This window comes from Mercenaria mercenaria, chromosome 4 (assembly GCF_021730395.1).
Source record: "Mercenaria mercenaria strain notata chromosome 4, MADL_Memer_1, whole genome shotgun sequence".
Taxonomy (NCBI): Eukaryota; Metazoa; Mollusca; class Bivalvia; order Venerida; family Veneridae; genus Mercenaria; species Mercenaria mercenaria.
This window is the reverse complement of record NC_069364.1, coordinates 24,256,890-24,271,145: the sequence shown is the minus strand read 5'-3', so window position 1 is coordinate 24,271,145 and position 14,256 is coordinate 24,256,890. Positions and strand designations below refer to the sequence as shown.

Here is a 14,256-nt window from a genome sequence, read left to right as displayed (position 1 = left end):
CAGATACAAACAAAACGTGTCTATCTAGGTTATAATACCTTGTAATTATGTTTTAAAACACTAAAACATTGTGACGCAATGTTTCCATCCTTGTTTCCTAAATATTTTGATTCTAACACTGGAGACTGAATTAGGCAATTATAACACATTACTGAACTGAAATCAATGGATGTTCAATAAAGTTGTCCTATAGTTTGCCTAACACACACCTACAACACAACAGTTTTACTAAGCATGAACATGTTTTACAATGTTTCTAGATCCCACCTACAAACACAGCTACTCCTGTATTTCCACATTAACACTTCCCAACTTTAGACTGTAAAACACCTCCCACAAACCTCGGATTACATAATTGCCATGTCTCATAATAAACTCTTGTCTCATTAAAATTCATGTTTCCCACAAAACTTTAAATGTTCAAAAATATCCAGCTCAGTGTTAGGCTGTCAAATCATACGCTCAGTTTTTGGTTTGTACATTATGGTTATTACTTGGATGTCCATTGAGTTGTTTTTAGGTTGTCCATGGGTTTATATTGGTTTATGTTGTCCATTGGGTTTATTTTAAGTTGTCTGTAGGTTTATATTGGTTTATCCATTATGGTATTACTGCTTTGTCAGTTATGTTATTGTTGGCCTGTTTGAAATATAATATAAATAATGGAGAAATATTGGAACTTCTTTACATGAATTTTTAGTCAAGAACTAAGATAAGGCTTTTCTTAGACAATGCCCTGTACTTTATAATGATTCTAGTTTGTTTCAACTTCAGATAATTTTACAAGCCCTTGTTTATGGGTGGGGACAAGCCTAGGCTCAGTGTTGGTGATAGTGCTAAATCTTCCTCCATCGGGGGAGCAGCGGTTGTCTCAACCAGTGATAGTTTCACCTAGTGGTAAGTCTTTTAAGAAATGATTTGATAAAAATTCCATTTGGTGCTAAACAAAAGTGACACTAATCAACATTGAAAATATAATAACTTTGTGAATATTTAAGTTTCAGTACCTGAATGACAAAGGTCTTAGTTTGGGTACTGATTGGGTGACTACTGAGTCATGACAGTTCACTCAAAACTTCACAAGAGTGATCATTGTGAAACCTAGTTGTGTATGTTATGGGCATGTTCAGGTTTGGTGTTTCTCAGCAGAGTTATTGCCCTTGATTCATAAAACTATGTTTCCTACATGTAGTGGGGGAGACATGTTGATGTAGTGCTGCCCATCTGTCAGTGTGACGGTCTGTCATAAAGTTTGTCCATGCAACTCCTCCGACACCACTGTCAGATTTACACCAAACTTTACAAGTTAGAATGATCATTGCCAAGCAAAGTTAGGCATGTCTTCAGCATTTAATTTGATGATTTTCAGCGGAGTTATGGCCATAGCTCAAGAAGTATTTAATGTAAATTCATGAAACCTTGCTAGAGTCTTTATCATGACGTGACCTTTCTCACTTGGCATTCCTCTTGAGAATCTTTGTGCTTATTACAGAGTTATGCCCCTTGAAATAGCCAAAATACTTGATTTTTTGTTTGTGATGCTCATAGCTCAAAAATATATGGCCTAGAATAATGAATCCTTTTTAGCTCATCTGATTTTTTGAAAAAAAATGATGAGTTATTGTCATCACTTGAGCGGTTGTCGGCGTCGGCGTCTGCGTCGGCGTTGCCTGGTTAAGTTTTATGTTTAGGTCAGCTTTTCTCCTAAACTATCAAAGCTATTGCTTTGAAACTTGGAATACTTGTTCACCATCATAAGCTGACCCCGTATAGCCAGAAACATAACTCCATCTTGCTTTTTGCAAGATTTATGGCCCCTTTTGTACTTAGAAAATATCAGATTTCTTGGTTAAGTTTTATGTTTAGGTCAACTTTTTCTCTTAAACTATCAAAGCTATTGCTTTGAAACTTGCAACACTTGTTGACCATCATAAGCTGACCCTGTACAGCAAGCAACATAACTCCTTCCTGCTTTTTGCAATAATTATTGCCCCTTTTGGACTTAGAAAATCATTTTCTTGGTTGAGTATTATGTTTAAGTCAACTTTTCTCATAAACTATCAAAGCTATTGCTTTAAAACTTGCAACAGTTTTTCACCATCATAAGTGGACACTGAACATCAAGAAACATAACTCTATCCTGCTTTTTGCAAGAATGATGACCCTTTTTAGACTTAGAAAATCATGGGTAGGACAATATTTCTATTACACAAAAAAAATCAGATGAGCGTCAGCACCCGCAAGGCGGTGCTCTTGTCATAAAATGTATGTTTATGCTAAACCCCATTAACACTGCAAACATTTGAATTATTGCCCCTTATTTGTGACAAATGTACCAATGGGGGGCACACCCTGTGTCCTACAGACACATTCTAGTTTTGGGTAATTTTCCACCAGACCATACAGGAGTGATCAGTGCTCAGCCTAGTGATACATATCTTTGGGCATATTTATGTCTCCCCCAGGAGACATATTGTTTTTGCCCTGTCCGTCCGTCCTTCCGTCCGTCCGTAAGTCACACTTCATTTCCGAGCAATAACTGGAGAACCATTTGACCTAGTACCTTCAAACTTCATAGGGTTGTAGGGCTGCTGGAGTAGACGACCCCTATTGTTTTTGGGGTCACTCCGTCAAAGGTCAAGGTCACAGGGGCCTGAACATTGAAAACCATTTCCAATGAATAACTAGAGAACCACTTGACCCAGAATGTGGAAACTTCATAGGATGATTGGTCATAAAGAGTAATTGACCCCTGTTGATTTTGGGGTCACTCCATCAAAGGTCAAGGTCACAGGGGCCTGAACATGGAAAACCATTTCCGATCAGTAACTAGTGAACCACTTGACCCAGAATGTTGAAACTTCATAGGATGATTGTACATGCAAAGTAGATGACCCCTAACGATTTTGGGGTCACTCTGTGAAAGGTCAAGGTCACAGGGGCCTGAACATTGAAAATCATTTCCGGTCAATAACTTGAGAACCACTTGACCCAGAATGTTGAAACTTAATAGGATGATTGGTCATGCAGAGTAGATGACCCCTAACGTTTTTGGGGTCACTCTGTGAAAGGTCAAGGTCACAGGGGCCTGAACATTGAAAACCATTTCCAGTCAGTAACTTGAGAACCACTTGACCCAGAATGATGAAACTTTATAGGATGATTGGTCATGCAGAGTAGATGACCCCTAACGATTTTAGGGTCACTCCGTTAAAGGTCAAGGTCACAGGGGCATGAACATTGATAACCAGTTCCGATCAATAACTTGAGAACCACTTGACCCAGAATGTTGAAACTTCATAGGATGATTGAACATGCAGAGTAGATGACCTCTATTTATTTTGGGGTCAGTCTATTAAAGGTCAAGATCACAGTGGCCTGTTCATGTAAAATCATTTTTTGGAAATAACTTGAGAACCACTTGACCTACAATGTTGAAACTTAATAGGATGATTGGACATGCAGAGTAGATGACCCCTATTTATTTTGAGGTCACTTGATCAAAGGTCAAGGTCACAGGAGCCTGAACAGTGACTTGAGAACCACTAGGCCAAGAGTGTTCAAATATAGCGGGATGACTGGACATGCCAAGTAGATGATCCCTATTGCAGCCAACCATCAGTGTCTCTTTGACTTTCGCTCCTGACCCCTATTGACTTCTTGCCTATAGGACTTTGCATTGGGGGGGGACATGTGCTTCTTTACAAAAGCATTTTCTAGTTTGATTCAGTGATTGTCAGCAGAGATATGGCCCTGAGTTGTCATATTTTAAAGTGTTTAGTTACTGTTTACGCTACTTGCTATATACAATTAGGTTGAATTTCACCAAACCTAGCGAGAGGTTAGTGTGAAGCATAGTTGTGCATGTTATCGTCATGTTCTGATTAAATGATTTTCAGTAGAGTCATGACCCTTGATTGGTCAAACTTTTGGATTTTTGCTACTTCTTCTATACCACTAGTTCTAACTGGACCAAACTTCACAGGAGTTACATCTGCCGAGCCTAGTTGTGTATATGTTTGGGATATTATGTTTCAGTAATTTTCCCTGAGTTATGGTCCTTATGTATGTGGCATTTTATAAATTCCTTGTGGTAAATGGTGGGAGACGTTACGTTTTTTGTGAAAAAAAAAAACAATATCTAATTCATATTGTTTTCCTGCATTGCATAAAGTTAAAAAAGAATTTTTAGAAACTCCTACTGAGTTTTCACAAACTTGGTCTGAAGCATTCTTGTTTTTGCCTTTGTCACGTTTGCTAGAATGAATTCTCTCAGCTACACACAGATGTAACCAAAGATAAAAAGTGCATTTGGGTAAACTTGGGGAGTGTTATTTTAAACACATACATCAATTTATTCTTTGTCTGCCTTTCAAATCTGAATTCTTAAAAAGGGTTTTCAGCGATCTATAATGGGAGAATGACTTGCATCATGGGAAATAATGTCTGATAGAAATATTTTATATTCTACGTAATATAGATCCTTCTTTTTGTTAATGCAATAATCAAAGACCGACCTCTTGTTTTTCTCTGTGAAGTGTCTGATCATTGATGAAAACAAAATACTTATGATATAAATTCTGTTTTGTGCAGCATCTATAAATTGTCATTGTGATAAATTTATTTGCGTGGGCAGACCTGCATCATGTCAAAAATGTCTGCACAGCCAGGGTAATGTTTTGCTTTCGTGACAGTTTGTCATGAGGTCTTTTTGGGGTTAAGGTGAGAAGTTACTATATATATATATATATATATATATATATATATATATATATATTAGGCAGTGAAAGAGAGAAGTACAGAGTAGAATACTTTCAAATTCGGCAATTATCAGATTTTTGCCCAGTCCCAAAACAGTTTGGTCAGCTTTACGGTCTTGTCAAGGGAAATGCAGAGATTTTTGTCATGGCATAATCATTGAAAGACATTTATGCAGCCTCTTCACAGTGTATTTTAACATCCTGTTTGTCCTCAGTTCATTATAACTTCATAATCTTGCCCTAACTAATCCAAAGGGCAAGGTAGAGAAACAACAATGGATTATGCAAACCTCAGGGATCAGTCAGATGACAGTAAGGGAATTAATTATTTCTCCTAAATTAAATATGTGGGGGAGATATTATGTATTTGTGCTGTCTGTCCATCTGTTTGGCTGGACTTCTTCCTGGAAACTGCTGGTGGGATTTTATTCAAGCTTTATAGAAAGTTTCAGCACGTCTTTGGCATTTACAGAGTGATTGATTTCTTTTTATGCCCCCAGCATCTACTGGTGAGGGAGGCATATAGTGATTATCCTGTCCGTCCGTTCATCCGTCCGTACGAGGTTAACCAAATGGGACCTTTTCGTCTAGCATCAATACCCCATACTAGAATGAAATGATACTAATACAGAATGTAAACTGTGACCATTCCTCATCTTCAAATATCACCTGCCCTCAGTTTGACCTTGACCTTGACCTCGTTTTGGACTTAGTGCAAAATCTATAAACAAGGATGCTACTGGTGGCATCAAGCGTTTATTGAATGCAGCTCCTTGTTTTTTCATGAAGTTTGTCTTGTCTATTTGTCTTCTACAACTAGCTGGATTTGAATGAACTGTAGGATTGATTTGGACCAAACCCAATCACATGTATTTAAAAAGTTTTTTAGTCAGTTAATTTTTGTTGAAAAAAAGCTATATATTTCACTATGTTTACACCACAGCACCACAATTTCTTCAATCATTCCTTTTATCATCCCATGTATTTACAGAGAACATTACAATTTTCTGTAGGATATGTAACTGCCCAGTTGAAAATAGTATATCCAGAGTTATATGCCCTTGGTTTACCCCCAAAAAATGTCATATTTCATGGTTTTTAGGCAGTACTGAATTCATTTTGTAACCAATATAAATTATTTTTACGCAGAATGTGTATACCAGTGAGACCACTTTCAGATAAGTAGGGTGTTGAATTCTCAAAAAAATGCAATATTTTACCGTTAACATTTTCTAGCACCTTTCACAGAATCCTTATCCTGTTTATACTAAGTCTTGTAAAGTCAGTGTCAAGTCCGAGCACTATTGTAGTCAGACAATTATTTAAAATGAGTTCTGTTCTTTTAGTTTAGTAGTGACTGCCATATAACTTATGCAGTGTAACTCTTGTATACTACATATACATTGTGAACTTGACCTTTGAACTTGACCTAAAGAGCAATCATGATACTTGGATACTCTGTTAAAAGGCCATGTTGGCCCTTTGATTAGTGCATACAACATCCTGTTTACTTTCATTGATTTCCCTTTCTATTATCCCTAAGAAATAAGTCACAAACATTATATTGCTTAACATTTATGTTTGTCTATCGCCCAAACACATGTCGTTGTATTATACTGAGATATTGCGTGTCGTTTATTCTGCCTTTTTAAAGGAAGCGATATGGGAAGACATTCACCTTTTGCTTAAAAGTAATCTCTAGCAATTTCTTTTATTATACAATATTTTGTTAAATATTTTCAGGAACCATATTCCGGTTAAAAGGTGCCATCCAGTGTATGTCGTTTCTTGACTGTAACGGAATGATCATACCAACTGTCACGTCCGGTGCGTGGAGAGATTCAGTGAAAGAAGATCAGGCTAAAAACTCCAAAACACAAAATACAACACGTGAGAAAGTTTTTAGCCCACCATCATCAGATGGTGGGCTATTGAAATCACTCTGCGTCCGTGGTCCGACGTCCTTCCGTCCGTCCGTCCGTCCGTCCGTCCTTCCGTTAACAATTTCTCGTTATCGCATCTCCTCACAAACTACCAGGGGCATTTTGACCAAACTTTGTCAGAATGATGTATTGGTACTCTAGTTGTGTCCGCCTGAAAATCAGACTGGTTCAACAATTTTTTAGTGAGTTATGGCCCTTTGTTTATTTCTATAATTTACATAGATTTATATAGGGAAAAACTTCGAAAATCTTCTTGTCCAAAACCGCAGAGCCTAGGGCTTTGATATTTGGTATGAAGCATCATCTAGTGGTCCTCTACCAAGATCATTCAAATTATTTCCCCGGGGTCTAATATGGCCCCGCCCCGGGGGTCACATGGTTTATATAGACTTACATAGGGAAAAACTTTGAAAAACCTCTTGTTCAAAACCATAGGGCCTAGGGCTTTGATATTTTGTATGTGACATCATCTAGTGGTCTTCTACTAAGATTTTTCAAATTATCCCTCTAGGGTCAAATATGGCCCCGCCCCGGGGGTCACATGGTTTACATAGACTTATATAGGGAAAAACTTTGAATATCTTCTTGCCCAAACCACAAAACCTAGGGCTTTGATATTTGTTATGTAGCATCATCTAGTGGTTCTGTACCAATTTTGGTCAAATTATCCCCCTAGGGTCAAATATGGCCCCGCCCTGGGGGTCACATGGTTCATATAGACTTATATAGGGAAAAGCTTTTAAAATCTTCTTGTCAGTAACCTACAATATTTAAATTTGGACCACATGTATGGTTTTGAGTGGCAAGATGAACCTTGACATGAGTTGACCTTTGTGTTCCGAAATGAAATTTGACCTTGATTTTGACCTAGTGACCTACTTTCACATTCCTCAAGCTACAGCCTTCAAATTTGGACCACATGCTTAGTTTTGTGTACCTAAACAAACTTTGACCTTTACATTGACCTAGTGACCTACTTTCACATGTTTGAAGGTACAGGCTTCAAATTTGGACCACATGCATAGTTCTGTGTTCCGAAAAAAATTTGACATTGATTTTGACCTAGTGACCTACTTTCACATTTATTGAGCTACAGCCTTCAAATTTGGACCACTTGCATAGTTTTGTGTACCGAACAAACTTTGACCTTTACATTGACCTAGTGACCTACTTTTACATTTTTGAAGGTACAGGCTTCAAATTTGGACCACATGCATAGTTCTGTGTTCCGAAATAAAATTTGACCTTGATTTTGACCTAGTGACCTACTTTCACATTTCTCAAGCTACAGCCTTCAAATTTGGACCACTTGCTTAGTTTTGTGTACCGAAATGAACTTTGATCTTAAGATTGACCTAGTGACCTACTTTCACATTTCTGTAGCTACAGGCTTCAAATTTAGACCACATGCATAGGATTGTGTACCGAAACAAACTTTGACATTGACCTAGTGACCTACCTTCACATTTCTCAAGCTACAGCCTTCAAATTTGGACCACTTGCATAGTTTTTTGTATCAAAATAAACTGTGACCTTAAGATTGACCTAGTGACCTACTTTCAAATTTCTCAAACTACAGCCTTCAAACTTGATGCACATGCATAGTTTTGTGTACAAAGAACTTTGTCCTTGAAATTGATCTAGTGACCTACTTTCACATTTCTCAAGCTACAGCTTTTGAATTTGGACCACATGCACAGTGTTGTGTACGGAAATGAAATTTGACCTTGAGCTAGTCAGTAAGTCTTGAAATTTGGAACACTCAAAAATGGCACATTGGTGGGCGCCAAGATCACTCTGTGATCTCTTGTTTAGTTTATTCAGAGAAATAAAAATCAGGTCATAATTAAAAAATTGTTTTGCAGTAACGCCACCTTAAGTTTTTTGTGTGGGATTTTTTTTTTTTTTTTTTTTTGCATATTATAATCGTATAGGGAAAAAAATTTCATCTGACTGGCCAGAAAAAAATCTGGGTCACAGTGATTTTCACAGGTAGGACGTGTTACTGCAAAAAAAAATTTTTTGTTCATTAACTTTTCTATTAAAAAACAGTTGTCAATTAAATCTAATTATCCTACTTCAAGGAACAATGTCAAGGTTACACTTGCCTCGAGAAACAGATTCCAGTGCTTAGTCTTAAAAATGTTGTTGAAAATAGTGATTCGTGAAAATATAATTGTTGAAAGACTTTTTTTGTTTTAAACTAGTGATAACTTTAGACAAGGATGAAATGGAATATAACTGACTGCCGATGAAAAAAAATTGCAAACTTCTCTCGTTTATTAAAGATTTAGTCCACTTAATTACTTGGTTTAACATCGGTAAAATGTTTTTGGCAACTTAAGAGTTAAGAAATATATTTGCTATGTTTGAATTATTTGACTTAACCCTTATCATGCTGGACACGATCGATTCCGCCTTTGCGACCAGTGTAGATCATTATCAGCCGGCACATTTGTGCAGTCTCATCATGATCTGCACTGTTCGCTATTCAGCCAGTATCTTTTTGGTAAGCACCCCTTTCAACAGTTTACGGTACTGCCCAAATTGAAAGATGGACAAGTACATTATAGAAATTTAGCAGGATGAGGCTTAAAAATAAATTTACTATTTATTGAGCCAAAAATCTGTATTTATTTGTCTTTCTTTTAACAGCTCAAAAATTAAAGATATCACCAAGTTCTTCAACAGAAGTTACAGACAGACAGTTTGCAATCATATGTTCAGAAAAACAAGCAAGAGTGAGTAACTTATACATACATTGATTAAGATTATGAATCGGATAGGGATTTCTGTCAGCTTGTAATCATTTGTGAAATACAAGCTGTGTTTGTTACAAAATATTTTTAGGTACTGTAAAATCATTTAATTTTGTGGGCATGAAATTTCATGGTCTTGGCAATTTTGTGGGAATATGAATTTGTGGATTCAATCATTTGTCCTCCACCTCTGATTATTCATGTGGGGAAGTTGGCAGTTACTTGAGGAGAACAGGTTTGGACTGGTACAGAATCTAGGATAGGTTAACTGCCCGCCGTTACATGACTGAAATACTGTTGAAAAATGGCGTTAAACCCAAAACAAACAGACATCAACTTTTGAACATAAAATGAATGGGAGTTTTACTTGTCCATTGGGATTAAATTTCGTGGATTGACTCAATCACAAAATCCACGAAAATTAGTCCCCCACGAATATTAATGATTTCACAGTATATGATTAAAGTATTCTCCTTTCACAGAAACGCAGTTAAAAATATTTTTTCAACCATGACGGTGTTTGTTACGGAAACTGCTATATTTGACTTTAAAATGTCTTTCTACAGCCATCAAAAACTGGTAGGTTACTCTGTGATTAATTATTCAAAGAGAATGATTAACACATTGAAAATAAGAATATCTTTTATTTCAGGTTGTTTCCTTACCATCACAGACATGTCCTTACAAGGCAAGAATATCTGAGTCATCCTTTATTATAAAGGCTGATGTTGTTAATCTCAGGGGTATGCTTCTTCCTTAAACTTACAATCTAAATGACATATTAAATGTCAAGGATATTCTTGTTTCTTGAAATTACATCTTATTCCATATTTCGAGTGTTACAATTCTTTTAAAATGTTAAGTGTGGCATTCTTATCACAATGGTATGCTTTTTCCTTAAATTTCTTTATAATGCATGTTTAATCTTTGAGGGAATGCATCATCCTTAAAATTACATCTCTTTCTTAAAAGTACATTTTATAGCATAGTTCTGCTTGAAATTATCCAGTCACCAGAATCAGTAGAACATGAATAGAATTTTAGTTTGTACAAATGTGATAGCATATGATTGCCTTGTTTGATAATTTCGCTAAAAACCTTCTAAAGACAAATAAGCCAGAGTGAAGTCTTAATTAGGGACTTGTCAATTTTACATTACAATGCATTGAATCTCAGTGGTATACTTCTTCCTAAAAGTTACCTCTGATGTCATACTTAATCTCAGGGGTATACATCTTCCTTAAAATGTATCAGTTGCAACAACAGAGATGTTTGTTAAGTCACATATTGATATAGCATGTTATAATCAATATCTGTCAACAGTTAGCAATACCAAGTCAATCATTTCATGCACTGCAAATAATTTTGTTGGCAACAAATTTAAGCTGCACCTATAAAGGTACAATGGATTGTTACAAAATTTAATCTTTTTGAAGCCCACCCGCTTAGCTCAGTAGGTAAGAGCGTTGGTTTACGGACCGCGGGATCGCGAGTTCGATCCTCGGGCGGGGCGTATGTTCTCCGTGACTATTTGATAAACGACATTGTGTCTGAAATCATTAGTCCTCCACTTCTGATAATTCATGTGGGGAAGTTGGCAGTTACTTGCGGAGAACAGGTTTGTACTGGTACAGAATCCAGGAACACTGGTTAGGTTAACTGCCCGCCGTTACATGACTGAAATACTGTTGAAAAAGGGCGTTAAACCCAAAACAAACAAACAAATAATGTTTTTGAGTTGTGTAGAAATAGATTTACACTCTCTGCCAAAATGTTACAGATTTAGTCAAGTTAAAAATAACAAGGGGAGCAACTCTGAGCTAATTTTTTATTAATATTCAAAGAAGTTGAAAGAAATGTCTGAAGTTCATAATGAAGATGTATAATGTTTGATAGAGTATGTATGGGATGTTTGCAGCCTTAGTTACACTTTCACTCCTTATTAGCACGCATTATTCATGTTCTTTGCAAGTTAATTTCTGAGAAAACACAATAAAGGCAAGCTTTCTTTGCAAAAAAAGGGTTAACCCTTAGCAGGGTGGACACAATTGGTTCTGCCTTTGGGACTATGGTAGATCATGATCAGCCTCCACATCCATGCAGTCTGATCAAGATCTTCACTGTTCGCTATTCAATCAGTAACTATCATTTTGGTAAGCACCCCTTTTAACAGTCAATGGTACTGTCCAAATTGAAAGATGGACAAGTTCATGAAAGAAATTAGCAGGGTTAAGTAAATACATATAAACTATACCATATCACAGGTACTTACTTTTATGTACACAACTGTTGATGAAAGATTTTGTACTTTTGTAGGTGAGAGTGTATGTTTGGCATGTTACGTTGCCAACGGACACATCATGGTGTACAGTCTACCTAGTCTCAAACTGCTGCTTGACGTCGAATTTCTTGCTCTCACAGATCTAAGGTATCATGTTCATTTCCGGCTTTTTTCCTTAATTACCGTATTTACCCATCTAGAATGTGGTCCTTTTATAAGATGGATTCCTAATAACTTCAGAATTGAAACTGTTTGCTAGGTGAATGACACCGACTCACTTCTTAGACAAGGTAACACATTAGTAGGTCTGAATTTTTTTTTTTTCTTTTTTTTTTTTTGAGAAAAAGAACCTTGTCATATATAAATTCGGTATTTGTATCCACTGTTATTCTCTGATGTTATGACAGAAGAGAATGTGTCTGAAGTTGTACATGCTCCACCTCTGATTCATGTTGAGAAGTTGCCTGGTGCTGGTGGAGATCAGTTCAGCACTGGTTAAGGCAGGAGCAGACTCCGGGAGCACTGGTTAGGAGCAGCAGTTGGCTGCTGTTATATCACTGAAATACTGTTGAAAAACAGGATTAAGCCCAGACATACACACAAATACTATTGATGTACAAGTCAGAAGGGGCACTGAATCCAGGAAGCATGTTAACTCACCATATTAACTGAAATAATTTTCTGAAATGAGCACTGCTGTGCGAAAACCTACATTTGGGCTTTGTGGCCAGTATGGGTCCAGATCAGCCTACACATCTGGATCCATACTGTTCCCTTATCAGTTGCATACAAGTACGATATTAATAAACAAAAATAGTATGGACACGAGTATAACAAACTGTACGGATGTGCACTAATCTGGATCTTTGCTGACCGCAAAGCCTAAATGTTGGTTTTTTGCAGAACAGTGCTCATTTAAAACAATGTTTAAAGGGGCGGTAAAGAGGGAAACAAACTAAAAAAAGTTTTCTTTAGTTTTGCTTTCTACAACATGGTTTTGTTCCTTTATATTTGCAGAGTTGCAAGGACTTTCTGTTTTAGTAACCATGGACATGCAATGTATATGTGTTCACCAACAGAACTACAAAAAATAACATACTCTGCTGACTTTTGGTAAGCCATCTTCTGCAAAATTACGAAATTAATCTTACATCATTTTCATAGTTTATGAACATGATGTGCTAGTCTATCTGTCTTACCTTTTTGCTGCAATATTTATTTGAAATTACTTTGATGTGGTGACCTAAAAGCAAATTATTTTGTTTGATGTACCGTATTTACCCTGTCTTGGGACAGCATAAAATAATTATTTTTTTCACTGTCCCAAGACTTATTTCCCGAAAAATAATTATTTTGAAGTGTCCCAAGTGTTGGTCATCGGGTAACATCCCCCACCCACCCATGTTGAAAGCGAAAAAATAAACATTTAACGATTATCGGTAATTATTCTGTTGATAAACAAAGTAATTGGCCTTGTTTTCATCATCAATTAACACCCCCTCAAAGAGCTTAAAGTGTGTCGGTATCATGACATTAGAAGTGGAGATCAAAGCGGTATAGTTTCCCCGAGATTTTCATGGCATTACGTCATGTTTTCACGCCAAGTTGTACATCACTGTTTGATCGTACCGCCTCGGTTCTTTAAAGAGCTGAGAAGTAGATCTAGTGTGGTGAAAATCAATGAAAAAAACTTCTTTTTAATTTGTTAAAGTGAATGTGCAATATCCCGTATAAACTGACAGGTAAACGTGTCAAACTATAACAGCGGATTTCTTACCTCTGTGACCTATTTGCCCTCAAGGAAATTTCAAAACAGTTTGAGAAGAATATCTTATTATAAAGTGTCATGTCAAAAAATACATGTACATGCACAAATATTCATTCAAAACTTATTTAAAAAAACGCAACAACATCATTGTTTTTGTTTTTTTAAACCGCGTCCCGATTTTCTATTTACGTTCACTAGGTCACGTAACAGAAATCTGTTTGCCAAAAATCGTTTTACTTCATATTTTTAAATTGCTGCCGCTTTTTCATTATTTAAGATTTTTCTATTCTGTTTTTTGCACTTTCTGGTCAAAAGTCTGAATTTTATGCCTATAGTTTGCATCATTTATTTACTTTTAGAAAGAAATAAGTATTTAGGATCGCGCTGTTTGAAATTTTGCAAGTAATTTTATGAAAATTCGACCGTTTTTATAGAATTTTGCCTACATTTCTGTCGATACCTTTTTATACCCCCACCAAACATGTTTGAGGGGGGTATATAGGAGTCAGTTTTGTCGCGTCCCGTCCCGTCCCGTCGCGTCCCGAAATCTATTATCTCAGTTATTACCAAATGGATTTGATTCAAACTTAAAATACATGTTCCAGCTTATCACCCACATCATGTGACACAAGGTGCATAACTCTTGACACCAAGTTTTCATGAATTATGTCCCCTTTTACTTAGAATTTAGGGTTAATTTTGCTGTATTTTCACTCTATCTCAGTTATTACTAAATGGATTTGAT

General features: G+C 36.5%; 1 protein-coding gene across 5 annotated transcripts in view; it reads left to right on the top strand.

The window, feature by feature from the left end:
* The window catches only part of LOC123551218 (syntaxin-binding protein 5-like), a 145,883-nt gene that overhangs the window by 117,548 nt on the left and 14,079 nt on the right, over positions 1-14,256 (top strand). For all 5 annotated transcript variants that reach the window (XM_053540772.1, XM_053540768.1, XM_053540771.1 and 2 more), the window contains 6 exons: positions 775-897; positions 6,504-6,650; positions 9,359-9,444; positions 10,115-10,205; positions 11,779-11,890; positions 12,761-12,856. In XM_053540772.1, coding sequence (XP_053396747.1) covers positions 775-897; positions 6,504-6,650; positions 9,359-9,444; positions 10,115-10,205; positions 11,779-11,890; positions 12,761-12,856 — 655 coding nt within the window. The remainder of the gene's footprint in view (positions 1-774; positions 898-6,503; positions 6,651-9,358; positions 9,445-10,114; positions 10,206-11,778; positions 11,891-12,760; positions 12,857-14,256) is intronic.